Source organism: Anser brachyrhynchus (assembly GCF_964034855.1).
Source record: "Anser brachyrhynchus genome assembly, chromosome: 11".
In the NCBI taxonomy this organism is placed as follows: Eukaryota; Metazoa; Chordata; class Aves; order Anseriformes; family Anatidae; genus Anser; species Anser brachyrhynchus.
Genome location: NC_137706.1, coordinates 1,232,825 through 1,259,185, shown reverse-complemented (window position 1 = coordinate 1,259,185; position 26,361 = coordinate 1,232,825). Strand labels below are relative to the sequence as shown.

General features: G+C 39.5%; 1 protein-coding gene and 1 long non-coding RNA gene across 26 annotated transcripts in view; one reads left to right on the top strand and one right to left on the bottom strand.

The window, feature by feature from the left end:
- The window catches only part of SEMA6D (semaphorin 6D), a 31,751-nt gene extending 17,579 nt beyond the window's left edge, over positions 1-14,172 (top strand). For 11 of the 19 annotated variants that reach the window (XM_080607108.1, XM_080607125.1, XM_080607123.1 and 8 more), the window contains 18 exons: positions 149-305; positions 672-783; positions 1,384-1,444; positions 1,566-1,628; positions 1,714-1,815; positions 2,036-2,126; positions 2,404-2,523; positions 2,978-3,066; positions 3,831-4,048; positions 4,157-4,288; positions 4,488-4,643; positions 4,731-4,904; positions 5,662-5,802; positions 5,907-5,984; positions 6,804-6,895; positions 7,245-7,301; positions 9,150-9,317; positions 11,444-14,172. In XM_080607108.1, coding sequence (XP_080463234.1) covers positions 149-305; positions 672-783; positions 1,384-1,444; positions 1,566-1,628; positions 1,714-1,815; positions 2,036-2,126; positions 2,404-2,523; positions 2,978-3,066; positions 3,831-4,048; positions 4,157-4,288; positions 4,488-4,643; positions 4,731-4,904; positions 5,662-5,802; positions 5,907-5,984; positions 6,804-6,895; positions 7,245-7,301; positions 9,150-9,317; positions 11,444-12,747 — 3,315 coding nt within the window. In that variant the 3' untranslated portion in view covers positions 12,748-14,172. The other 8 variants (XM_080607119.1, XM_080607109.1, XM_080607115.1 and 5 more) reach the window with 8 other exon arrangements.
- The window catches only part of LOC308200804, a 140,475-nt gene continuing 119,857 nt past the window's right edge, over positions 5,744-26,361 (bottom strand). For 5 of the 7 annotated variants that reach the window (XR_013955822.1, XR_013955824.1, XR_013955825.1 and 2 more), the window contains 2 exons: positions 25,068-25,355; positions 12,928-15,421 (listed from right to left, as the gene is read on the bottom strand). This is a non-coding gene — a long non-coding RNA (uncharacterized lncRNA). Of the gene's footprint in view, positions 5,852-12,927; positions 15,422-25,067; positions 25,356-26,361 lie in introns of those variants that run through there. The other 2 variants (XR_013955823.1, XR_013955826.1) reach the window with 2 other exon arrangements.

Below are 26,361 nucleotides of genomic sequence, written 5' to 3'. Positions count from 1 at the left end.
TCACTCTACGTTTAGGAGCCTTTCAGAAGCACCGATGTAGTCCACTGGTGCCAGTGCTGAAACACAAAGGAAAGGCACCTTCTGCAGTAGGAAGTTACGTTATTGCCCTGTGCTGCTGAAATCTCACTGGTATGTTCCTGTTTTCCAGGTAGTTAAACAGTGTTGCCACAAAGGTAGCGCTCAGCTTTCACCAGCCATGAGGCTTCCTCTGCTTTGTGCCTCTGTGATGCTAATGAGTCTGTCCCAGTGCCGAGCTGTCAGCTTCCCTGAAGATGAGGACCCTATTAACATTGTTGACTACCACTGTAAGTAATCCACAAATGGTGCTAGCCACTAGGAAAAAGTTGTAATGCTTTTTTTTTTTCCCTTGGGAAGTTACAAAAAAAAAAAAAAATCTGTTTCCTTTCAAATTGAAATATGTTTACTGGCTTTGTATCTTTAATGGAACACTTAATAATTTTCTTAAAAAAGCAATCAGAAATACAGCAATAACTTCAGGAAAAAGAACATTTGCTGACATTAGCCATCTTTTTCTCATTTATATTCAAGACATTACTCAAGGAATTTAGTTTAAACCCTTCTACACCTAGTATATACAGCTAATCAATGCCATATATTGATTCTTTAGCTCTATAATCCTGAGTGATGGTGTAGCCCATTTTTACTTGCAGATTCAAGGCAATATCCAGTATTTAGAGGACGCCCTTCAGGCAATGAATCTCAGCACAGACTGGACTTCCAACTGATGTTGAAAATTCGAGACACACTTTATATCGCTGGCAGGTAATTTTCCTTTAGTCAGTTTATTAGTTTAAAATTCTTTTCTCTTCTGGTTTTGCATTGATGTGTAAAATTCATTTAAAAAAAATCTGCAGAATATGATAAAAATTAAAACTGGGGGAGGACTTCCCAGAGAAACATACCATATCTATGGCCAGTGCATGAAAATTGGATTTGAAGGCTGCAGTTACTGTAGTTATGCTAAAACCAATGATCAAATACTCTTTTCCCTCCTTTATATTAGTGCTCTGATAAAATCTTCTCCTGATTATTTTAAACTTGGACTGACACATCAGGGACATAGGAAGTGAGTGTGAAACACTTGAATATTTACAGTCTGGATTAGTCTTCAACATAATGGAAAGACAGGGCAATGAATAACTGGATACTATAAGTGCAATCTAAGGTCCACACCAATAAAGTCAACATTACCCTATTTGCCCATGCGCAAACTTCTCCCATTTGTATTAAATGCAGAAAATTCATAAGCATTTCATACAAACTTTTTGTCTAACAAAACACTCTAAAAATAGATTTAGCTCAACAAAACTAAGTCCAGTTAATTAATGAAGTGACTTGTGTCTTTTTACTCGTTGCAAACAGGGATCAAGTTTACACTGTAAACTTGAATGAAGTTCCAAAATCGGAAGTTACTCCAAGCAGGGTGAGTAGATAGAGGAATTGGCAAGGGAGGCTTGGAGGTATTTTGTTTGTTTGTTTGTTTGTTTTGTTGTTGTTTTTTTTGTGGAAAGAAAATGAACTTTTTTCTGGTTTGATCTGAATAGAAATTAACATGGAGGTCAAGGCAGCAGGACAGAGAGAACTGTGCAATGAAAGGCAAGCATAAAGTAAGTTTATCACATGCACTGTCACCTACTAATGTGAATTGTATACATGAAATATGTGATTGATACATCTTAACTCTCTTTTCAGGATGAATGCCATAACTTCATTAAAGTCTTTGTTCCAAGAAACGATGAGATGGTATTTGTCTGTGGAACAAATGCATTTAATCCTATGTGCAGATACTATCGGGTAAGGATATTGAATATGTCATTAATCTGTTACTGGTTTTGCTTGCACTAATTATGCTGTAGCATATACAGCCAGTGTGACTGGAGAGTGTTTCAAGGTGAAATAAAACCAGACAGAAGCCAGTTTGCTAAATTAAGTTTTGTTGAAAGACAATGTTATGTTTTTGTGCCAGTATACAAAATAGAAATGACACTACCACCCATTTATTTTTCTTCTCTAGCTGAATACGTTAGAGTATGATGGGGAGGAAATTAGTGGTTTGGCAAGATGCCCATTTGATGCCAGACAAACCAATGTCGCCCTCTTTGCTGGTAAGAACTTTTGCTTGTAATGAGTCTAAATGATTAATGACACCAGAGGAGCCAGAGAGCTTTTAAAGCAAGCACAAGAAAACTAAAGGTGTCAAGGTGCCTCTACTCTTAAATTTTTTAAAGGGCCTCCAAAGGATTAGAAGCTGACCTGTTAATAAATAGGTTACAGCAATTTGGGGAAGAATGGCAGTAAAAAAATGGGGACAAATACAGGCTAGTCAGAATTCTGTAGATTATTAAAGGCCTCTTAATACCACATTTTCAACTTCCGTTTTAGATGGAAAATTATACTCAGCAACCGTAGCAGATTTCCTGGCAAGTGATGCTGTTATTTATCGCAGCATGGGGGATGGATCTGCCTTAAGAACAATAAAGTATGATTCCAAATGGATAAAAGGTAATTTGGGGGAGTGTTTTCCCATATACACGGTGAATGTAATTTCAGTGGCACAGAGAGTCAGGTAATTCACAGCCAGCATGTTTTACTGTCACCATACATGCGGCTTTCAACGTAGTATGATCACAATAAGAAAGCGGTATCAATAAAGCAAATTTTTTGTTAAATACATCAGTGAATGAATCTGCAGTCACAAAATAACTATGCTGAAATGCAGTTCCTTTGAGGCTTTTTTTATAGTCCATTAGCCAACATTAAAGCCTTAAAGTCCATTTAAGCTCCAGTGCACCCATATTTGGACATCCTCAAGTGTCTGGAAGACTGGACTTCTTGTTAGCTGGTATGGAGAAGCTTCTCCTGTGGGAGAAAAGCTGCCAAATCACACAGTGTAGTCAGTGTTGTATGCCAGTTGAACAATTTTTTGAAGTAACTTTCTCCTTGCTCTTTATTACAGAGCCACACTTCCTCCATGCCATAGAATATGGAAACTACGTTTATTTCTTCTTTCGAGAAATTGCTGTAGAGCACAATAATTTAGGCAAGGTGGGTATCCTTACAGCAAGCTATCGCTAGCTACAAGTCTTCGCAGAGTTAGATCATCCTAAAACAGCAACAGTAACAAGCACAGTTTACTGTAAGAAGAAGGGACTAGTACAAAGTTTATGTAGTTGTCCCAACTTTATAATTTACAGGGAGGAAAAAAAAGGAAAAATAGAACAGGGCATTCTTCAACCAAAAAGTTGTTTGTATTCCTTATGGCTTGCAATTAGGAGAGCTCTCTACAGGTATCTTTCTGTGTCACTATTGCCTTAACTGTTGTGGCAAGTAATGGAAAATCCGAGTGTTTTTGTTTTGTTTTTTTTTTCATGCTTATTAAAGGAACAAAAGAAAACAACACAAAAGAAGAGTTTCAAAGAAGTTTCTCTAATGTCCCTGGGTATTGAATAATTTAGTCATACCAGTACAGAGTATAATACTCATGCTTCACCATGGAAGGATATTCTATAATAAATTATTAACTCCTTTACACATGGTTAATTAAAGTCTTTAAATCTCACTAACAATATGATTTTGAAGGCAAGAAGGGTAGGGACAAGCTGGCAGAGTTGCATTTGCTTGGTGATACATTAAAATGCCTGTGCACTAGCAGCTAAACATTGTTTGCTTTCTTCCTTTCTGCGTGGATGAATGACACCTGCCTTCCTGATCTTCAGTGTTTTTATTATTATCTCAGAAATGAGAACTCTCACCCTTGCATCTCTCAAACCTTCCTCCTTTTTCCTTTTTTTTTTTTTTGTCCTTCACAGGCTGTGTATTCCCGTGTGGCACGCATATGCAAAAATGACATGGGGGGTTCTCAGAGAGTCCTGGAAAAACACTGGACATCCTTTCTGAAAGCTCGGCTCAACTGCTCAGTTCCTGGAGATTCATTCTTCTACTTTGATGTTTTACAATCTATCACAGACATAATAGAAATCAATGGAGTCCCCACGGTTGTTGGTGTATTCACTACACAGCTTAACAGGTGAGAGATGAGCAACCTTCCATCAAAGGTAGTTCTCTGCTTCTCTCTTACAATGAGATTGGTGCCATTGTAGTCTGAGTTCTCGCAACTATTTTTCTTATTTTACAGCATCCCTGGTTCAGCAGTCTGTGCTTTCAGTATGGATGACATTGAGAAGGTCTTCAAAGGGAGATTTAAAGAACAAAAGACTCCTGACTCTGTTTGGACGGCTGTACCTGAAGACAAAGTACCAAAGCCAAGGTAAAAAGTTTTTACTTATGATACCGTAATACTGTCCTTGTAAAGACCTATGTTAAATCAGCTGCACTCTTGAGTGACTTGTTCGGTAAAAATCAAAGCAGAGCTTTACACTTTAACCATAAGGATGCTCATTAGCAGGCTGCCTTCTCTCATTAACTAAAATACCAAGAGGGAAAAAACAATGTTGTTTTCCTTTCAGACCTGGCTGCTGTGCAAAACATGGCCTAGCAGAAGCTTACAAAACCTCCATTGATTTCCCAGACGAAACGCTGTCCTTCATTAAATCTCATCCTTTGATGGATTCAGCTGTTCCCTCAATTGTTGAGGAGCCTTGGTTTACCAAAACACGTGTCAGGTATGACATAATTCAGAGTTAAAGCATGTGAGAAGGAAAACAAGAAAACACACTGTTAGTTAATGACATGCCTTTTTGTCTTGATAGATACAGATTGACATCAATTGCTGTAGACCACGCTGCTGGACCATACCAGAACTACACAGTCATATTCGTTGGCTCTGAAGCAGGAGTAGTACTTAAAATCTTGGCAAAGACCAGGCCTTTCTCTTTGAATGACAGTGTATTACTGGAAGAGATTGAAGCATATAATCATGCAAAGTAAGTATTACCAGAACACCTAAAATACGTAGCTTTTCATCTAGTCCTTGGTACCTAGCTAAATAAAAATGATGGTGAACCAAAACTAATTCATTATTACCAACATCATCATTTGTCATTTCACAGTGTTTCTCATGTTGAATAACCTGAAAATATTTGGTTACTTGCCATTTTGCTTGGGTTGAGTGAACAACCTAACCTAATTCCACTCTAGTGACATCAGTGATACAGTCTAATTCTTCCACAAATAGATACATTTCTTACTGAATATCAAACATCAGAACAATCTGCTGTTAAAAAGCAACGCTGAGAGCTTATCTTGAGGGTTTCTCAACAGTGACCAATAATAAATAAACTACATCTAATCATTTTAAATTTATTTATTCTGGAAAACAGAATTTGGAAATGGAAGCAGTCCAATTAGACTCTACAGGTGCCCAGTACAGGACTCCTGTTCTGCTCTGTTGAGATATTTATGTCAACTGGGAGAACAAAGAAAATGAATTTGTATTTTTCTCCTGCATAATTCAGCAAAATAGTCACCTAGCTGTAAATAAGAGTCAGAAGTCAGTATTGATAACCCAGCTTATCAAATCATGTTTGCTTACAAACCACTCATAAAAGACTAGTACGTTATATAAGGAATTATTTTTTCAGTATCTATACAAACAATAAATAAATAAAATGTTTTCAGCGTAAGCTCTGCCCAAAGTACTACAGTTGTAAAATAATGGCTTCCCATTATTTTTCTTAACAGGTGTAATGCTGAGAGTGAGGAAGACAGAAGAGTCATCTCCCTTCAGCTAGATAGAGACCACCATGCTTTGTTTGTGGCATTCTCCAGCTGCGTCATTAGAATTCCTCTGAGTCGGTGTGAGCGTCACGGGTCATGTAAAAAGTACGGCCCCGTTCCTGAGCTCTTCCTTAAAGGAAGGGTGCCAACATCTCTGGGGAAGGAAATAAAAAAAAATGCATGATTTTTTGGGGTTTTTCTCTTTCAAGGGCATGTATTGCTTCACGGGACCCATACTGTGGCTGGTTAGACCATGAGGCATGTGGAAGAGTGACACCGGGCATGCTGTAAGTACTCCTTCTCAAATTAGCCCAGCATCTCTACCATGTATTTTGTAGACTATACAAGCTTGTATCCTGTGCCTGTTCCCTTGCACTCAATTAATAAATGTCCATTTTTTAGAGCTGTTTTTTCAATGTACTATATATATGAGAGAACAGAATGCTGAAGTCTGAACTAATTCTGCAAACTCTAAGTGAAGACTTCCTTTCAGTGGGAGTTTTACGGGTGTGTGTGAGGACAAACAGACCTGCAGGAAGAGCTGTTGGAAGCAGGAAAGCAACAAATTGCTGCCTGTAAACCTGAGCAGCTCAGACAGGACAGTACACGCTGTCCCCTCCCAGGCCTGCTCACAGCCAGGGCACAGTCAATTGCGAATACAAAAGCACAGGTTTCAGAGTGGGGAAAAAAGAAAGATTTTGCCTCCACACTGAAACTAGGGTGATATATATACATATCAAAGGCTTTTTGCACAGATCTAGTCTGTAATATATAGTGCATTAGCAGCTGTATCTTAAAAAGAGGCCTTTGTAGCAGGCCAGCTCAAACTTCAGCTTAGTATAATTGCACAGTTCTATCCAAAGCCAAGAGCACACCCGATGCAGAAGATGTGACAGGGTCACTATGAAGAACATGATCTTTTCTACTGCCTGGCATTGTATATACAATGTTAAAGCCTGGATATAAACAAATTGTGTGTTTTATAAAACAATTTATTTTTGGCCATACACTAGATTTTGCCTCTCTATGGTGACTGAATGTTTCCATTTATTGCTTTCAGGAAAAAAAATCACCATTTTTTCCCCTATTAATACTGTTAATTGCAGGTTCTCTTTATTTGTTTCATACAACCACAGCACTGGAGGATATGTACAAGATGTAGAATATGGCAACACAGCGCAGCTTGGGGACTGCCATGGTAAGGCATAGTCATTGCTTTTCATTTATAATATCTCAGCAGTAGTCTGTGGCCACGCTTCACTATAGATGTTAAATTTATCATGAGCTTTTCAGTAACAAGATGAACACATCACCTGCTGTTACTGTGAATGTTCACAAAGCTGAACTTTCTGGTCCTGGGTGGCAGAGTTTTGTCTTTCTTCTCCTTCACCGGTTTACAACTACTTGGGGTCTACAGCAAAGTATTGAAGAATTTATTTTTTATAACCAGTAATATTTTAGTTTTTATTTTCTGTCACTCAGGTTTGAGATCTTTTGCTTTCTTTTTGTTACTTTTTACTGATTACTTGTTCCTTTAATTCTTTTAGAAATTTTGCCTACTACAGCTACACCAGATTACAAAATATTTGGCGACCCAACATCTGGTTAGTTTTTTTTAATTTTTTTGAATTAATGACCTTTACTTTCCTTCAGTTCAGCATTTTCAGCCCTTTTTTCCTTCCTTTTGCACAGTTGGCAGTCCTTCATTTTTGTGCTTTTACTCATGTTCCCACTGATGGTAAAGATAGTCAGACTCTTCTCACTCAGCACTTCACCCTGTGTAGTCGCATGTTAACAGTTCATTATTTATTGAGACATCTTTTATTAAAGAGCCTGATTAACGTAGATGACATCTTCACTTGCACGAAAGTCCACTAAGCTTTACTCTGTATCCCCAGCCATGCATTTGTGAATGCCCCTATTGGTCATCTCTAGTAGATGAATGGCAGAATTTCATCATCTTCCTCCTTACCTTTCCCTTCGTCTTTCCTTCTTTCCCAGCAAGCTTTTTGTACAAATACACATTTCAGAAGATGTGTATTTCTGTATTTTTAAAATGCTATAAGTCGTTTGTGCTAATGGAAAAAATTTAATATCACAAACTGTGTAGCCGAATGAGGACTTGTGCAGACAAAGGTAGCTTAGGAAGCTTTATGTGTTGCTGTCAGAGAGACTTTCACATCCTTTTGACCTTCAGTGATTTTTTTCTAACGATGTTTTCATTGTCAGCCCTTGGTGTTCCAGGAGGCAGGATGCAATGCTCCTCTGTTGAACTCAAAAGGAGAACCTGTATTGACTTCAACAGGAGCAAGACTGAGCCATATTTTCCAGCGTTCCTCCTGGAACTTGATCTCTGGTTTCAAACTGAGGGCATGTTTGACTGACAAATCTGAGAAGAATCTTTACATGTTTAATTTGTAAAAGTGCAACAACATTTTATTTTTTTGTTTTGGTTTCTGATTATATTTATACTTCTGTAACTTGACAAGAAGTAATGTCTGAGACAAATATTTTCCAGATATATTAACCATAATGTAAGTTAGATACTTGCTTAGGAAAGCAAAGCAAAACTGTGTTATATGGAAATGCTACCTTGCTTCAGTTAGTGGTTATCAATTGAATTTTCAAAGTGATATTTTAGAACAGATACAATTGAACCTGATTTTCAAGTCCTGAATGAGCAGGCTTTTGGAGTACATTTCTCAGTCAAATCTCATGTCACAGACATTCACTCCTAAACCTAATGGGACAGTGAACACAAAATACTTGAGTGTGCAAAGTAGATTTTGGATTGTAAACTCAATTTGGTATGTTTCCTACTCGTACATTTACACATTGGCTTTAGTGATTCTGTTCAGTAAATGTATGACAGAGGAGCCAGAATCTATACGATATTGTTCCTTAGGAACCATTACAAAATAGAGGTTAAGAACATTCCTTTCATCGTCCCCTCAAGAAATGGCTCATTCAACAGTTCCTGGTATCCCGTAATAGCACTAATGGAGCTGATCTGGTTTCTCAGGAGTAACCTATAGTAAGCATGTATCTTTCTAAGTAAAATTATATTTTTTGGAAGATGTTTAGAAGGTAATGGAATGTGTTGTCTTCAGTGAACAATATGGCAATTAAGTAGCGAAAGTTGTGCTTTTCATCTCCACCAGTTGCTTATGTCAACTTTTGCACTGCTTTCATGTTTGATTTCTCTGGCTTTTTGGCTAGCAGCTGTTGATGCTTTAATGTGTTTTTTTTTTTTTTTTGTCATACTTAAAAGTTTTGAACCAATTGATTTCAATCAGTCCTCTGTAGTTCTACAAAGTGTAGTGGGTCACATTTTGCTGTCCAGTAACTCCCATTAAATACTGTCTCCAGCAATAGCTTAGATATGCCATGAAACAGCGAGGAAAACCTGACGACTGTAATACACATTAATAAAAATCTGTTTGCCACCACAGACATGGAGTTCTCCTCAGCTTCCATTACCACAATGGCAAGTATCCCAGTTATATCACCTAAAGTGATTGGTTCCTGGAAACCTAAAGTGACTGGCTCTCGGAAATTTGTAGTTCAAGATGACCCAAACACTTCTGATTATTCTGATCCATTATCAGGTGTCCCAAAGGGTAAGGCCTTACCAGGGAATACATTGCAGCTGAATGGAAACCTGATAGTCTCAGCATTTTCAAAGGTTTAAATGTAACAGCCGTGATTGTTGGGCTATATTTTACACCCATTTCCTGTGAATATGCAGACAGTGCAATCATGATTCTCATACCTATTTAACCAGCATTCAAAGTGCTGCTTAGAGCTTATAATGGGAAACACAGATAATAAGCTCAGCGTTTTATTCCTGGGGTACTCCAAAGCTCCCATTAAAATCAGTGGGAGTTCTGGATGCATTAAAAAAATTAAATTCAGGACTTATCTGCACCTCTGGTGGTTGTTTTCAAACGAGTCGAGTTTGGATAAGACTATTAGTCCTCACGAATGGTTGCTTACAAGAGCTTAATGGTGGTTTTTTTTTGTTATTTTGGTTTTGCAGCGGGCAGGGGCAGGAACAAAGCGAAACACAGCTCCATGACACGGAGCTTTAAGTGGGGCATATCCCAAACTGCTGCCTGCTGCACGTTTGTGAAGAATGTGGTCAGATCTGAGTAAGGATGTGCTGAATTTTTATTTTCTGGATATGAGGATCAGTTTAAAAAAGGTCTCAGTACATGGAGACACAGACATAGATTTTAATCTGAACACAGAAAGAAACATGTACTGCATGTAATTCATCTTTTCTGTAGCCATTCTTTCAGCTAAGTGAACCTTTGATTAGGCTCTTACAGCAACAAAGATTTCAATTCAGCAGGACTATTGCAGTCAACCAAAGGCTCAAGAAGCTTCCAGCCCCATAAACAAAACTTAAGTCTTCATCAGTACACAGAATAGCTGTCTGACAGACATGTTTGCACAATTCTGTATTTATTGAAAAATCTCACCAGCCAAAAAAACATTTCTATTTTATTACCATTCACCAAAACATATCAGGTTTCCTATCAGCCATTATGGCAGTGCATTTGTCATTTTAATTTGTTGCAGTTATTTTCCATTTTGCTTTAAGTTTTTTGTTAACATTTGCTCTTGGTTCTGAATCATATTTTGTGTCATAGCTATTAGTGAACTTTATTCATGTTCTTTCTTCTTCTGCACAGTGCCATTAAAACCTATAACCCTGAACATTAACAATGTTCAAAGGCCTTGCCTCTAACAAAAATGAAGCTGTTCCTTCACTCTTGCTCTTTCATTTTAACATCCCTTGGGATAGTTAACAGAATTACTTTCATTAAAAACTAACATTGTCTTAGCTGCAAGATGTCTGTGGTTGCTTTAAAAGTCTCAAGAAACAAAGGGAGATGGTTAATATACGAATCACAAACTAATCCAGTATTCAACTTTGTCTTTGTCTAAACAAAAAGTTTTCTAAATTTTAACATTGTATAATAACCTTGCAAGGAGTGTTTTTTTACGTTATGCAAGTATTATGTAAGTTCATTATTGACTACAAGCAGAAAAGAAAAATTAGTGCTTTAATAGAATGCCGTAATCTTGAACTTAGAAAATTGTATGCTTACATAATGCAAAGTATGCCACTCCAAGGCTAGCAAGCTGTAGATATATTAGTTTACAAGTTTTGCATCAGATTATAATGACGTGGTTTAAACAATGCAGTATGTACATTATACAGTTCTACATAACATTTGCATAATCCTGTCTCTCTTTTGATACTGATTTATGAGTTGAGCAGAAAATTGAGAGAGAAATTCATCCTTGAGTTATTAATTGCTGTCTGGCCCAGTAGCACCTTCTAACCTCAATTTTCCAGCAGAAATCGTTAGTGTTATTAACATACAGGCCCCTATTTGTGAGCCTTAAAGGAAATCTGGGGGCAGGCTAAACCGATAGCATACAGTGTACACCCAAATGTAATATGAGGAGTGAAGCTCTGACAAGTATTCCTCATTATCAAAGAAAATGGACAGTCTTTGTTTAGGCTGATCAATGCTAACTCCGTCCTTTTTATTTATAAAATTATTTGCATTCACCAGTGCTGTGGATTGCAGATTTACACTAACAGTAGGTACAGAGCACTTGAAAACATTTAATAGACACTGCTGTCCTTCCCTGAGGCAGGCTAACATCTTCTGAAACAGATCAGTATGAAGTACATGTAAATTTATGATACACTGCATGTCTTTTGCAGGTGTAAGGTGGGAAGTGCAATCAGGAGAGTCCAACCAAATGGTACACATGAATGTCCTAATCACTTGTGTCTTTGCTGCTTTTGTCCTGGGAGCCTTTATTGCGGGAGTGGCCGTTTACTGTTATCGGGATGTGTTTGTACGGAAGTCCAGAAAAATACACAAAGATGCAGAATCTGCGCAGTCCTGTACTGACTCCAGTGGGAGCTTTGCTAAACTGAATGGGCTGTTCGATAGTCCCGTCAAGGAATATCAACAAAACATTGATTCACCCAAACTCTACACAAACCTGTTGACTAGCAGAAAGGAATTGCCACCAAATGGTGATACGAAGTCCATGATGATGGACCACAGGGGCCAGCCTCCAGAATTAGCTGCACTTCCAACTCCTGAATCTACACCAGTTCTTCAACAAAAGACTCTGCAGGCCATGAAAAGTCAGTCGGAGAAAGCACATAGTAATCTCAATGCTTCACGAAAGGAAACCCCACTGAAAAGCCCTCAGTTTTTTCCTTCCAGTCCTCCACCCCACTCTCCTCTAAGTCATGGACATATCCCTAGTGCTATCGTTCTTCCCAACGCTACTCATGATTACAATACATCTTTCTCAAATTCTAACGCGCACAAGGCAGACAAAAAGATGCAACATACTGATCATCCACTTACAAAACCATCCAGCAAAAGAGACCACAGGAGATCTGTTGATTCCAGGAACACCCTGAATGATTTCCTGAAACACTTAAATGAAACTACTAGTAATCCCAAAGCAATTATGGGAGATATCCAAGTGGCCCACCAGACTTTAATGCTGGATCCAATGGGAAATATGTCTGAGATCCCACCTAAAGTTCCCAACAGGGAGGCATCTTTGTACTCTCCTCCATCGACTCTTCCAAGAAACAGCCCCACAAAACGGGTGGATGTTCCCACCACACCTGCAGTACCAATGACCTCTTTGGAAAGGCAGAGAGGTTATCACAAAAATTCTTCACAAAGGCATTCAATATCTGCCCTTCCTAAAAACTTAAACTCACCAAATGGTGTTTTGTTATCCAGACAGCCCAGTATTAATCGGGGGGGGTATGTGACTCCCACAGCAGGCACAAAGATGGACTACATTCAAGGAACGCCTGTCAGCGTTCACCTCCAGCCTTCCTTGTCCAGGCAAAGCAGTTACACGAGCAATGGCACCCTTCCTCGTACAGGAATAAAGAGGACACCCTCCTTAAAACCTGACGTGCCACCAAAACCCTCATTCGTTCCTCAGACAACGTCAGTCAGACCACTGAACAAATACAGTTACTAGGACATCTGTCCTAAAAATGAGTGTGGCATTGACCTGTACAGGTTGTGAGATGATGTTGTGGTAGACACATAAGACAGAGACTTGCTTGTAATTACAGAGAACAAAGTGGCCAAAGAAACTGTCTTTATTTCAGCAACATCTGTGTCTTGCCACATGTAGCTATAGCAAGACTTTGTGTACTTGCTAAGCGCAAACAAACAAAAACAAAGGAAAGTGCTGGTCATTACATTTCTTTTGTTTGGAGCTAAGGAGACATGTAGCACAATGGGGTGGGGGCTACTTTACTGTTCTAAATAGCTAAAAATGTTCTTGGGAAAAAAAATCTGTAAGCAAATACTTGAAAAATGGGTTCCATTTTAGACTGCCATTAAGCGTGGTCCTTCCCATTAAATGTGAACATTTTAATATGTATGCATTCACCTTGCCTCTTGCACAAATGTCAGAAAATGGTAATGTCTCAATGAATATCTGGGTTAATAATCAATTTGCTGGAATTCAGTCTCTGGCCCAACTGTAGCATTATTTTTTTTTCTCCTTGTGTGTGGCATTTTGTTCATGCCACAGATAAAGCTGTGCGTGTGTGTGGGTGTGTGTGTGTGTACTGTACACACTAGGATGTACTTAGGTTCCCATTGCATCTTTTATGCTATGGAATTGTTTACATTGAGCATGACTGAACAAACATGACTCTGCCTTCTGCAGCCGACAGCTAAGTTCATTTTGGCAACAGCTAAGGAAGTACTGCACATTGCTGCCAGCCTTCTGGATAACACGCCTTGATGAACTAGTCGCCCAGTGAAAGAGAGCAGATACCTTTAATTCTTCATAACTCTGTTATGCTGCTATTGATTCAGAGCTGTACATTTCAAATATAGTCTTTTGGGCTGGAATGGGGGAGTTTTACTGTGTTTCCACGGTGCCTCCATCCAATACCTGGCCACTGTGAACTTGAGCCCTGTACGTCTCATTGAGGGCAGCTAATAATCAACAATTCATTTGGCAAAGACCTGTGTAACTAGAGAAGGTTACATTTTTGTTGCATTTAATAATGCCCTACAGTCTGATAGACTATTGTCTGTAGAAAAGAAGAAACATTAATTGGCCTGGCAAAAGCAGTCTGTGAAAAATCAACAGTAGTGCAATCAATTTGTTTTTGTTGTGTAATGTAAGGATTTTTTTTTCCAAAGTCATGCAGGTAATGACAATATTCTGTAAATATTATGTGTGAGTTTACCTGAATCTGTGCATTTTGTGCCTTATTCATGCAAATGATAAAAGTACTAAAAAACAAAACAAAACAAAAAAACAACAACAACAACAACAAACCTGTCAGGTGTTCTCACTATAGCACATATCTCCTGAGTGCCAGTTGTAAAACCTCTCAACAGCAACCCCCCTGTCCCCCCCCCCAAAAAAAAATAAAAAGCAAGGATAATTAATAGTAACTAAAGGCAGCCTACAATCCAAGAAGACAGCAGCATTAAACCACCTTGCCATGATAAACATTCCACTCCAGCTCTCCAAAGGATCAAACAGTTATAATGTGAAATCAAATGAGGTTTCTAGGGTAATGGAACACCTGCTAAAGTTGTGTAAGCTATTTAGTAGGTTTTACAGTATCCACTTGCAGCTGATGTTCAACACAGATGGCTATTTTAGCTTGCAAACTACACACTACCACATTGTTTATTGAACATAACTATAGAAATAACCATGGCAGAGGAATATTCATGAATTAGCGGGACAAATAACTGCAATGGGTTTCAGAGACGGTGGAGATTTATGTTATGTGTTTGAAGGGGAGAAAAGGTTAGTCACTGAAAACTGGATCTCTGTTACAGAACAAAGAATAAAGGACAGAAGTAGTCATTTTTTCTTGTAAGGCTGTAAGGGACATTTATTTCCTGAGACCTCTGGATCCAAAAATCAATGATCTCTCTTCCTAAACACTTCTGTCTTGCAACTAAAACACTACAGATTAATAACATAAAAAGTACTTGGTTGTCAAAAGACAAAAACTGATCTGAATTCACTTTACAAATATTAATTAATACAGACTTGTGTGAAATCGAAAGATAAATGTATGTGAACCCTGATAACCTCCTGTAACATTGTGCTGCCTTGTAGATGGTTATGTGAGTTCTCTCAGTATTTATGTTGAAATTTCTAACATTCAACCTAGTCTTTATTCTGTTAATTTAATAATAAAAGATGCTTTATCCATTTGTGCAAAGGTAAACACAGATTGTATCTTTTTTAATGGTACGGCATAAAAAAGTAACCCTTAAATGAAGCTGCTCTATACTATAGAGTACTTTAACATGTATAGATATCTTGTAAACTTGTATTGTGGATGTGTAAATAATACGTTCTTTGGGTTTTTAACACCGCATGTAAAGTGAAAATAAAATATTCCAAGGTACTGAATGTCTAACTTCATTGTTATTGAGGCTACCTTTAGGTGTTTTGTTGGGATTACAATAGAAAAAAAAATGCTTGCCTTTAATAGCTCGGTGATGAAAGCACAGAGACATCCCCTCATCAGCGTTACAGGGGCTCAAACAGCTTGCAGCAGCCAGTGGTGACGCGCACAGGTGTACTTCTATTTCGATTGCAGCTGCATGTTGACATGCATGTTCTTGAGGGAGCGTGTCTGTAGGTGACTGTCAGCCTCCTGAGTTAAATACAAACCATCAAAGTAACCGGTATGTATTAGGGAGTGAGTACAGAGTCAGAGCCCACATGACACACCAACCAGATGCTTTCAATTTGAAAATACATAATATATCCTACATGGAGGTCTTACTGGAGCTTGATACAGGGTACAGTTGAGCTTTGTTACCTATCAACCTCTTGTTAGGGTTAGGAGAACACTAACTTTGGGCAAACGCAGTAGTTTTGAAAGAAGATAGTCTTTTCCTTCTGAAATGTAGGTTTCAAAAAGATAGAGATCATTCCTGGCAAAATTAATTTCAGACCTACACATAGCAGGACATTCCTAAACACTTAATAATGCTTAATAATTGAAACTCACTTTTCAGACAGACAATAAAGCCCGACAGAAATATATATGCTGTATATTTAGTATGTGCCAACATCACACGTAATTTTAAAATAATCAGGGTAGTTTAGTATCACAAAACAAATATTATGTATTCTTTTAATTAAAAGCTGATTTTTAGATGATAAAAATGATTTGTTACAAAATTAGTGTCAAGGTATTAATCATTTGAAATTACTTTGCACATTATAACACTGCTAAACACTGCTAAAATTCCCAAACATATAATGCTTCAGTGTGTATTTTTCGAGTGCAGAAGCAAATTTAATTTCTTTTTATTGATGTGGTTTTTGTCAAATGCCTTCATATATACAATGCAAAGTCGAATGCATATAGCTGTCATTTGCTGCACGCCTGTGCTGCTTTTCCACTTAAAGTATGCCTTTGTCATGAAAGGATCAGCCAGGATGGCAAACCCTGTTCTCTCTGTGGAGGGTCACAGCCTTCTGAAGCACACCTACTCGAATAACTGTCAGTTAGGCCTCAAAGGGGAGGGGAGGGTATAACAGATTACAAATAGCTATTTTAGTGACACATAAAGAGTCCTTCTAGGACACAGACAAGGGATACAGTTATTTTTTTCCAGAAAATATTTGTATTTATCTATAGAGTGTCAAGTGAGCATTTCGCCCAGTCGTTTCTTTTGGTATAGCTTGAACCAGCATTCACGTAACCCCCGATGTGGTGGCTGGATGGGCCTAGCCAGCCCAACACACTTCTGGGCTACATGGTGGGTGCAAACACCACCAACACAGACCAAAAACAATACTCACCAATACTGGAAAAGCACAAGAAACTCACCACTGAGAGAGAGGGAACGTGGAACCAAAGGCTGACCAGCCACACCAGCACTTTTGCAGTGCTTCTTTGTTGTTAATGATAAAGCCAGAGCAGCCATCAGCAGACTACCTGTATGAAAGGGCACTGCAACAACCAGGAATGGCTTGGCAAGAACAGAAATGAAAGCCATTTCATCTCCTGGATGACTGCTTGGCTTTAAGCAGCCTAAAGTCTCTGCTGAGGACCAGACCCTGGCTAAGCGCTGCCAAGCGTGCGGAGGCCACCCGGGGCCAGCAGGCCAGGAGCAGCCCTGGGGTGGGCACATGAAGGCAGTGGTGAGGCTGCTGCCTGGCTCTGCCTTACTTTGCTTTTTGTAGCCAAAACATGAATAATTTTGAACAGCACACAGACAAGTGAAAAAAAGACATAACAAAACAAAAAGCACTACAGGCACATAGGAGCAAAATGATTGCAAGAAAACCAATTTGTAAAGCTGTAAGTAGCTATCTGTGCGACTGTGCTGCCAGCACAAACCTATAGCCTTTTAAATTGGGGTCTTAAAGTAATCAGAGTGATTACAAAAATCAGGATGCCTCTGTCTTAGTGCCGTCTTGCTAATGACTCAGTGTGTGACCCTGGGAAGATTATGCAGGATTTAGTCAGTATAATGGAGCCTCCGAAGGCAGTGTGCTCAGTCAGAGTGTGCACAGTTGCTCTGTTTGTAACACTTTCTACTTACAAAGGTTTTCTTCTTATTTTGCCTTCTCCCTTTGTAATTCTGAGCACTAGCAAGGACATCTTGCAGGTAAATAAAGAGAAGGAGAAATCCCTTCCCATCTGGGAAAGGTTAGTATTTGCAGGAGCGGGGAGGAGCTGGTATTTCCCCAGGTAGCTATTAATTCCATGGGATGGAAAAATGTTTTTTTTAAAAATTGATCAGGACAAAAACCCTCATAAATGCAGCATCTGGACTTCAGCTGGGAAGTGCAAGCTTTTCATATAAAAAGCAGTACCAGGAGACCCACCTACCAAGACTGCATTTGTTGTTCAAATGTCATCATAACACAGTATGAAAGAGCAAGAAACCAAAGGATTTGTAGGGAAAAAAAAAAAGCTATTAAATATTTAATTAGATTCAGCTTTGCTCAGGGAACTAGAGAGTCTCATATTGTATTCAGTCATACTAAAAAGTGCAGCTGGTGTGAGGGCCTGTCTCTGGATCAGCCATTGCTGTTTGCCTGCAAACATTTTTGTAGACACGTCACATTGGCTTGACACACATCTGAAAGTATCATCTATCCTGAACTCTCGACCAAGAAAACATTTCTATTCTGCCTGAAATGAAATTTATTGGAAGCTCTGGTGTTATTAATGCATTTTGAATTCATCTGATGACCTGAGTTATGGTCTGCTTTCTGTTTTTTTCCCTACAGTCACCAACAACTTTTCTGAGCTCTGCTCGTATCATTGCTAAATCATAAATAAATCCAAGTGTGTGTCCTACAGCGAAGGCTGGTGACCAGAGCAAAGATGCCAGAGGGTGCCCATAGTTTTAGGTACTATTTGAGAATTCCTTGGGCTCTGAGAGATGCTGAGACCTCTCTGCCAGACAGACGACTCCTTCATGCCAGCCAGACAGTTGTATCTCTTGTGTGGCCTGATCTGCTCTAGTGCTTCAGGGAAGTGAAAGTAGAATAAAATCTACCACATGGACAAACTATCCTGACCATTGTCATGAATGGGCCCATCCAACAACAATCCAACCCGCACACATGCTGTTGTCCTTGTTTTGAGACTGACTTGAATGAAAATTAGCAAAGACTAACAGTTCTCAGTCAAGGCTCTTCTGTGGGATCATACCTAGCTGTTAAAGCTGTTTTGTAACTTTTTCCAGTAGCTGACCTTGCCATTGGCAAAGGCAGACCAAGAGCTAACTGGTTCACTTCTGTAGCTGTATCACAGCCATTAGCATGTGTCTATTCCTGCACAAAACTGGATGGCTGCCTAAGAGAAGAAAGGGGGCAACTGGATTTTAATTTGGGACACTTTAAGCATAGCCTTACTTCTCAAATCTTTGATTTACAATACTGGTCCCACATGAGGAAAAAAATAATCAAAAGTAGACCAGAGCAGATGACTCACAGAAGCAATGCAATGCTAGCTGTACCTTCCCTTTCTGTGCCATGAATATCCATGTGATTACTCTGATTTCCTCAGGAATACGTATTGGTCAATTAACAGCTTGAGATTTTTTTTGTTACAGACTAATGGCAAATTTTTATAATCAGGCTGTGCTGTATAACCATGAATGACTGTTAGTCACAGATTATTGTGCCTGGCCAATGATTAGGTGAGTGAGAGGCACTTCCAATATTAATGCTCTATGTGAGAATTGATTTCTGTGAAAGCTGATGCATGCAGCGCTGACATTCAGTCTCTGTCACTGGTAGCATGGGTGAAATACTGACTCCATCAAATGTGATGGCAGAGCTGCATGGGGTCAGGCCTTCACCCTCCATCACTTAGACATTCCCAGGAAGTAAATGCTAAGAAGGTGTGAGCAAGGCCATAGCAAAATGGGATGCACGTCTGCAGGAAGGCATTTTCTGTAACAGGACACAGCCCCAACATCATCTCTGGCCATGTATGTTCGATAAGGAGATCAGGGCTTCAGAGTAAGAAAAATGCCTGTGTGGGAACAGTCTGCTTTTCCTGCTTTTGGAGGGGTTTCCAGCAAGTGCTCTAATGGGAGCTGAACAGGCCCGCTTAGGCCAGCTGAATTTTTGTATGCAGAATCCTCTCACCATCCTCAGACCACAGTGTATGGTTGTAAGTTTGCCTGGCTTGAAGTTTTCTGGGGAAGTCTGTCATGTGACGGACTGAACTGTGACATCTGGCTCCAGGCACCAAGCTCCCAGGCACAGCAGACAACTGTATAAAGGTGCCCCAAGCACACTGAGGTTCGTCTGTGTGGAGCTGCTCATGATAATGGAAGCCAAAGAGGCTGTTCTGAGGGCATTTCACTTCCACTGGTAACAGCCCAGGTACAGACAATCAAAATACCAAAAATCTGCTCAGGTATTCAGGAAATCACTGAGCTGAATTGAGAACCTGAACTGAAAGACAGTAAAAATGATTACTCATCCTTAAAATCCCTTCTAGGAGAGCCTTCAGATTAAGCAGGTCGTCTTGCATAAAGGTGAAGTCTTCCTTCTCCCCAGACTAAGGTGAGTTTGCTTAGCCAACTACTATTTTTATTGCAGCATGTATTTCTCTTTGACATACATAGAGTGCACATCTCAAATAGTCCTTCACTGTTCAGATCCTGGAGGATATCAGCTGATCCTAATGCACAACGTACCACTCTCCATGTGAGTCTTTCATCTGAAGTGACATCACGATCAAAGGCAAGGTTATACAGAGTGCAACACGCTGTGAGAAAGACACATGGTATTTCAGAGCTGCTTCATTACTGGGATGGGTAGTTCAGAAAGCACTTGAAAATGACATTTTACTATACGTTAAATATTCCATATTATAAGCATTCCTTGCTAGGTCCTGCTACTTCAGTTCAACTGCAGTACTTGGTAAAAGGCTGGCCTCCACAGGAACAGCACTCCAGCTAGAATTTCTCCCCATACTCTGAAGCAGGGGATGTGCCATGAAAGGCTCTGACTGCATAAGATATTCCAGACCAGGATGGACAAAATATCACATAGGACACAAAGCAAGATCAGATGGCAAAAATAGACTTTTTGTCACATTCCAGACTAAAAACCACTTAAAAACCTGTCATCTCAGTTTGGTAGGGGGAAGAAAATATCTGCCCTGAAACTAGTTGACAGAATGGACAGCTTTATGATGTTGGCTTCTAACAAAATCTTGCACAAATGCCACACAGTATTAACAGTGTCAGCAGTTTCTATGTAAATCCAGTTCTCCATTCTTTATAATTCTTGTGTTCTCTAAAATATAGTTTCACTTGTCCCATCCGGGATCATAACTAACCTGTCTTGAAACCAAATTTTTGTATTTTACTCCTTATTTGTTTTTTCATAAAATGCCAATGAAGCCTTCTCCTCTCCCTGGCTGCTGCCTAGTAGCATGTTTTAGCCCCACTCCTCTCTGTTTCAGACCCAAGGTCAAGCTGTGGCAGGGAAACCCAGCTCCAGAAGCCAGACTGCACCTTTGCTGTCCTGTTTGCTGTGAGCCTCCAGGCTCACCACAGCATGAATAACAAGATGGCGCCATCTCCAGAGAAGTCTATTAGCTCTTTCCTATCTAGCATGGGCTCCTCCATCTCATCTATGTAACTTGGGTGTTCACATTTGTAACTCCGAAAATTTTCCCCAGATATCCATCAAACACCCATAAGTAGCTCATCTATAATAGCATCAGGCAGAGCAGTGGGGAGAGAGCCTCACACTGAACCAGGAATATAAAAGCAACTCTGGAAAACCGGTAGAAACCAGGATGAGCTATGTGTCTGAATACCACTCGTGCCTTTGAAAATCCCTTCAGCTGTTAGGTGCATTTAATCCTCGCTCTCTGTTAACAAAGACGCCAGCTATGATGTGCAGGCACAGGGAAGAACCATGGCACCTCTGGAAAGCATACCAAATCCCATAATTCCAACCTGAAGAAGCTACAGACACCGACTAGCTAAACCTCATGATGAAGACAGGGTTTCAACCAATAACCACAGACCTACGAAGTCCATGGTAACTAACTCATTTAAGTATTTCTGAACTATCCAAATTTGCAGAATGTGTTTTCATTTGGGGGGTTATTTTTCCTACTTGGATTGCTTTGCTGTTATGGCTGTTGTTTTAAAATAAAGCAATTCTGGAATGTTAATAAATCTATGTGGATTTTTTTTCCCCAAGAATATTATACAAGTTGACATTAACTGCACAAGCCTGAACTCAGTTTCTGTCTGATTTAATAAATTTATGCAAGTCAACCAGCAATATATATTTTTTTAATTAACCCTGGAGGTTAAATGGAAGTTTACTAAAATCAGAATATGTTAAATGAATAATTTCTCTTGGCTTCTTTCAGGAAGTCTCTATCTTAGCCCAATAATCAGTTCAGCTGCAAAGAGATCAATAAGGTCTTTCAATTCAGTGAGTAGAAGGCATACATTAAAAAGTTGGTAACAAACAAGATAGACTGGAGAAGATATTACATCCTATTATGGGTTTTTTGACACTAAATCTATCTGCTAAAAATTCTTTAGAAAAGGTTACTGCCCATACAGTAATGTTGCCAAATGGAATAATTTGTTAGCATTACTTGAGAAGATTTCCTGGCATTTATCCATAAACACAAGTCTTGTCTGTTAAATCCTCCTTACAGAAGAAACCAGAGTTTTAATCCTGAGGCCAAAAATAGTTTCAGAAACCAAACATTGCTGGGTCTTCCCATCCCATAAATGGACAAAGCAGGTTATCATTTCCTAGGCTATAAAATCCCAGTTAAGAATACGTTCCTTCCTCATTAAGGAGACTCCCAGTCTAACAGCTCATCAGCTACAGCGTGCACAGCCCCAGACACACAGCCCACACCTCTTGGCCACTTTTATTAGGAAGATGTCTCCACAGAGCAATGGGCACTTGCTAGCCCCAGGAGTGGTCACTCAGGACAGTTCAGTGTGGGTCGTGCTTGTGAGCAAAGACTAAATTCAAGGTGACTTAGTCTCACAGAATTACATGGAACAGTACAAAACCCTCCAGTTGCATCATTTTTTCTTTTTTTTTTCTGTAATTATACTGATAGCTTGAGATCATTACAGATAGCCATCATTATCTTTCCATCAATCTCTTAAATCAAACGTGCAAACAAGAACTTAATGACAGAGCACCCACAGCAGTGCACTGGAGCTTAGCTGCGTAGCTCCCAGTGGAGCAAGCGTTTCCCCATCCATCGCAAGAGGCAGAGTTAATGTGCAAGAAGAATTTCATGCTGCAGAATTCCCTCCATGGATTTAAATCCTCAGAGAGAAAACTCTTGGTTTATTCTCATGATATTTCTGTAGAACAGAAATCACCTGGTAAATTACATCTGGTCATGTTAGGTGGTGATTGCCAACAGTGGTTGGGTTCTCATCACAGTCCCAGAGCTTTCCTCAGTGGCCCCATTTTGTTCTTGTTAAGCACACAAGACTAGCACTCAGAAAAGTGCTCAAAGTAAAGCACTTTATATTAGGTGCCTGACTGAAATAAGCATTTCAATTACATTCATTAAGGAAGTTATTACTTGTTAATTGAATAGCAACAGACTGCTAAGGATCACTTATTGAGGTCTAATAAGTATGTAAGAGCGAAATCTACTCTTCATGTAATTCCATCAGCAATAAACTAGTGTAATTAGCTTCTTACTAACAAACTTAAAATGTGGGGAATGTTGAGGCAGATAATTGGCACTTAGGAAGATACCTATAGTAAGTTAGTGCAGTATCAATTAATGTATTTACTAAATGGCAGTTTAAACTCTGAACAAATAATTGATACCAATGTGTTGTGGGTTACTTGGTTAAATGCTATTTAAATGCTTAACCTGTCATATTCGAAAAAAAATAAAGCAAGTCCTCTGTTCTTTTCTAAAATTATGCCTCATTACCAGTTGTATAACCTATGGATTACTTGCAATAACTGTCAGTAAGGTCTCTAGGGTGCTGGCTATACACAGAGACCTGTGGGTGATTCAAGGAGATGTTTGCCTGCCTGCTCAGGAGCCTCTTTACCTCTGATACCTCAGTTCCTCACTGTATGCCGGTTATTTAGCAACTCTTTTCTGTGAACTGTGCTTCTAGAGGAGTGCAAGTCCAGCTAATCCGTACTCCTTGCACTTAAGTAGACTCAGACACCACAGGACCTCACCCCCTTTCCAGTTTGATCAAATTTAAGATCATGCCTCATAACGGGGAAGTTTCATTTTATAGATCAAGCATCTGAGGCACCCAAGCAGTAACTTGACTTGCCCAAAGGTGACTCAGAAAGTTCACAGTAGCTCTGGGATCAATGCCTTCCCCGGAAGCTAGTACATATGAGATACCTTTCTATGCTGTTTGGACTCTGTAACCAACCTGAGCTGATGAAACAAGGTAAACGTCAGTAATTGTCTGGTGGGAACGAGAAGCAGCAGAACTGACCCTTCATGTCTGGTCTTTTATCTTATCATGGCTCCGTCTCTTCCTCCAAATATTTTCCAGATGTTCTGGAAAGGCTCTGCCTCCCTTTTTGAAATGGAAATCCCTCTATTTGACATGCAGTTTGGTTGCAGGAAATAAAATAATTTGCTGTAGCACAGAGATTATGGAGGAATTCTGTTTGTATGCAGACCTCGAGCCCTCATTCCCAGCGAGGAGCTGCCATGGGAGCAGCGGTAGAAGGGGAAGGTAAGAAACACCCACTTCAGGAAGTGGACCAGCCCTTGGTGGCAGAGGGGATGGTCTGGAGCTACAGCGAAGGTGTTTGGAGAGGAGGCAGAGTCACGCATGGAGGGGGGATGCTGCCAGGCAGAAACCAGGCAGGAGAAGGGAGGACAGCAGTGAGAATCCCCTACTGGGCATGCCAGGGTGTGGGGCAGACAAGGAGGGAGGCAAGAGGCATACAGAGCTGCGCTCTGGGAGCCTGGAAGAGAAGGGCAGGAGAACCAGGAAACAGGAACCTGTTGGCAAGGGCAGTATTGCCATTTTAAGAATATCTGTGCAAACCAATTTTAGAAACTTCTATTTTAAAACAGATTCTCTCCTCCCCCCTTCCCACACAAACAAACACACACTGATCCATCATGTGGAAATACTTCAGACTCATCTATTTAAAAAAATTGACAGCATATCCCTGTCAGCTAGGAGTGTGATATTTTTTCAGCTATGCCAGCAAAAGCTCTAATGTAGACACAGCTGTAATATGAGCAAAAGGGAAAAAAAAAAGTTTCTTTTTGCCAATACAGCTTCTTTTGCTGAGGCAACTGATAGAAGTTATATTTTTGCAGCCTTTTTCCTAGTATAAGCTTCTGCAGAGTGACTGCACTGTCAGTGCAGCTATGCCTGAATAACTAGGTTGGAAAAAAAGTGTCCACAAGGCCTTAAATTGTGTTGGAGAAAGGACAACACCTAGCACTGTGAAATCCTGTTAGTGTCTGGAGTTCGTAGGTATAGATGCAATACAAATACAAAATAATAATGAATTCTGAGCCCAACTTTTCCAAGCCCCAGAGGAATGACAGACAAATTCTTCTCACTTCCCCAACCTTTCTAACAAGCTGCTCCAACCCACTGCAGCACTGCAGGTAATCAATGTCTGCTTAAAGTAAATCATATCTCAAAACTTAGAGGTGGCTCAGTGTCCCAGAAAGCCTTGGGAAGTTGAGAAGTGTGGGAAGGACTTTTCTGTTCTCTATGAATGGAACAAAACTTAAGTATTTGGGGGAAAGGCAATCTCAAATAATAAATAATGCAGAAACTCCAACATACCTTTTAAAGCTTCAGTGCCCTTATAATTTAATGTTTGAAATGCTACGCTATTCCTTCGGAAGCCTTTTCTCTCTCCACTGCTGATGATGGTCTGTCTTCTTAGACACTTGAATAATGTCTCTCTTCCTCTTGTATCATCTTCCTTGACTACTCCTCATGCATAGCAATGCTAATAATCGTGCAGCTTTCAGTGACATTTTTCTTCCTTTAAATGAATGCCAGGTTTTATGCAGGGCTTTTCTGTTCAGTGCCTTGCCTCCTGCATGCTTCTTTCACTGTGCAGTGTACCTGTGTACATACAAATCTCTATTTACATTGCCCATTAGGAGCTGTCCATGTTCCATTTAGCAGTGTGCAGAAGAATCAGACTAATTGATTACCTATATTGTATAAATTGCAGCAAAGCACAAATGATACAATCAAGATTAGCTTGTTGCTATTATGTTGAATATTGTACAAATATGTATGTAAGCATAATCCCTTCCGAAAGAACTTGTACCATCATTAACTAGGGACCCTTTGTATGTGAAATGGACTTGATACCCAGGAGATTATACAGTGGATAATACTATGTGCAATCATGTAGAAGAATATATTTTATACTACCTGACCACCATGGAGTTTTACAGTTTTTCCTCAGAGATGAACTCAGATTCTATCACCTCCTAAATGTAATAATGTAAATATGGACAATAGATATGTATTAAGCTCATTTGTCAGGGGGAACTAGGCAATTTATCTCAGGTCATGAATCAAGAAAGGACCAAAAATGCAAATAGAATCCAAAATTTAACTGTTAGTCCAGTCCTTTTAATAGTAGGGAACACACTAATATGCTTTGTGCTTCTAAGTTATTTTTAAGCACCTTCACAGTCATCATTAAATGTTAAAAGGATCTTGTATCTTTTGGAGAGGGTGCAGTTGAAGATCCTGGCTGTTTCCAAAGCTTCCTGAAATAGAAATCCTCATGTGTAAATGACCAATATAGAATTTCAAATGCATTTTATATAAATAATTCTTGTAGGAACCCTGGACTAAAATCTTTCTGATAGCTTTGATACAAGTGCTCAGTTGGTCTATGAACTTGCAGCCATCGCAGAGAGTAATCACATTAATCTGAACGCTATTCCAAGGCAGCTGACAAAGAAATGAACACCAAACCAGCCAGATCACGGCCCTCCTGCCTATTTAACCAGTCCTCCTGCTGCACTTCATGTTATCACTAAAAAATCCAGAGAGAAATTTTCTGTCTAAATACGGTCTTGAAACAAAGTCATATCCCACGTTCACAGAA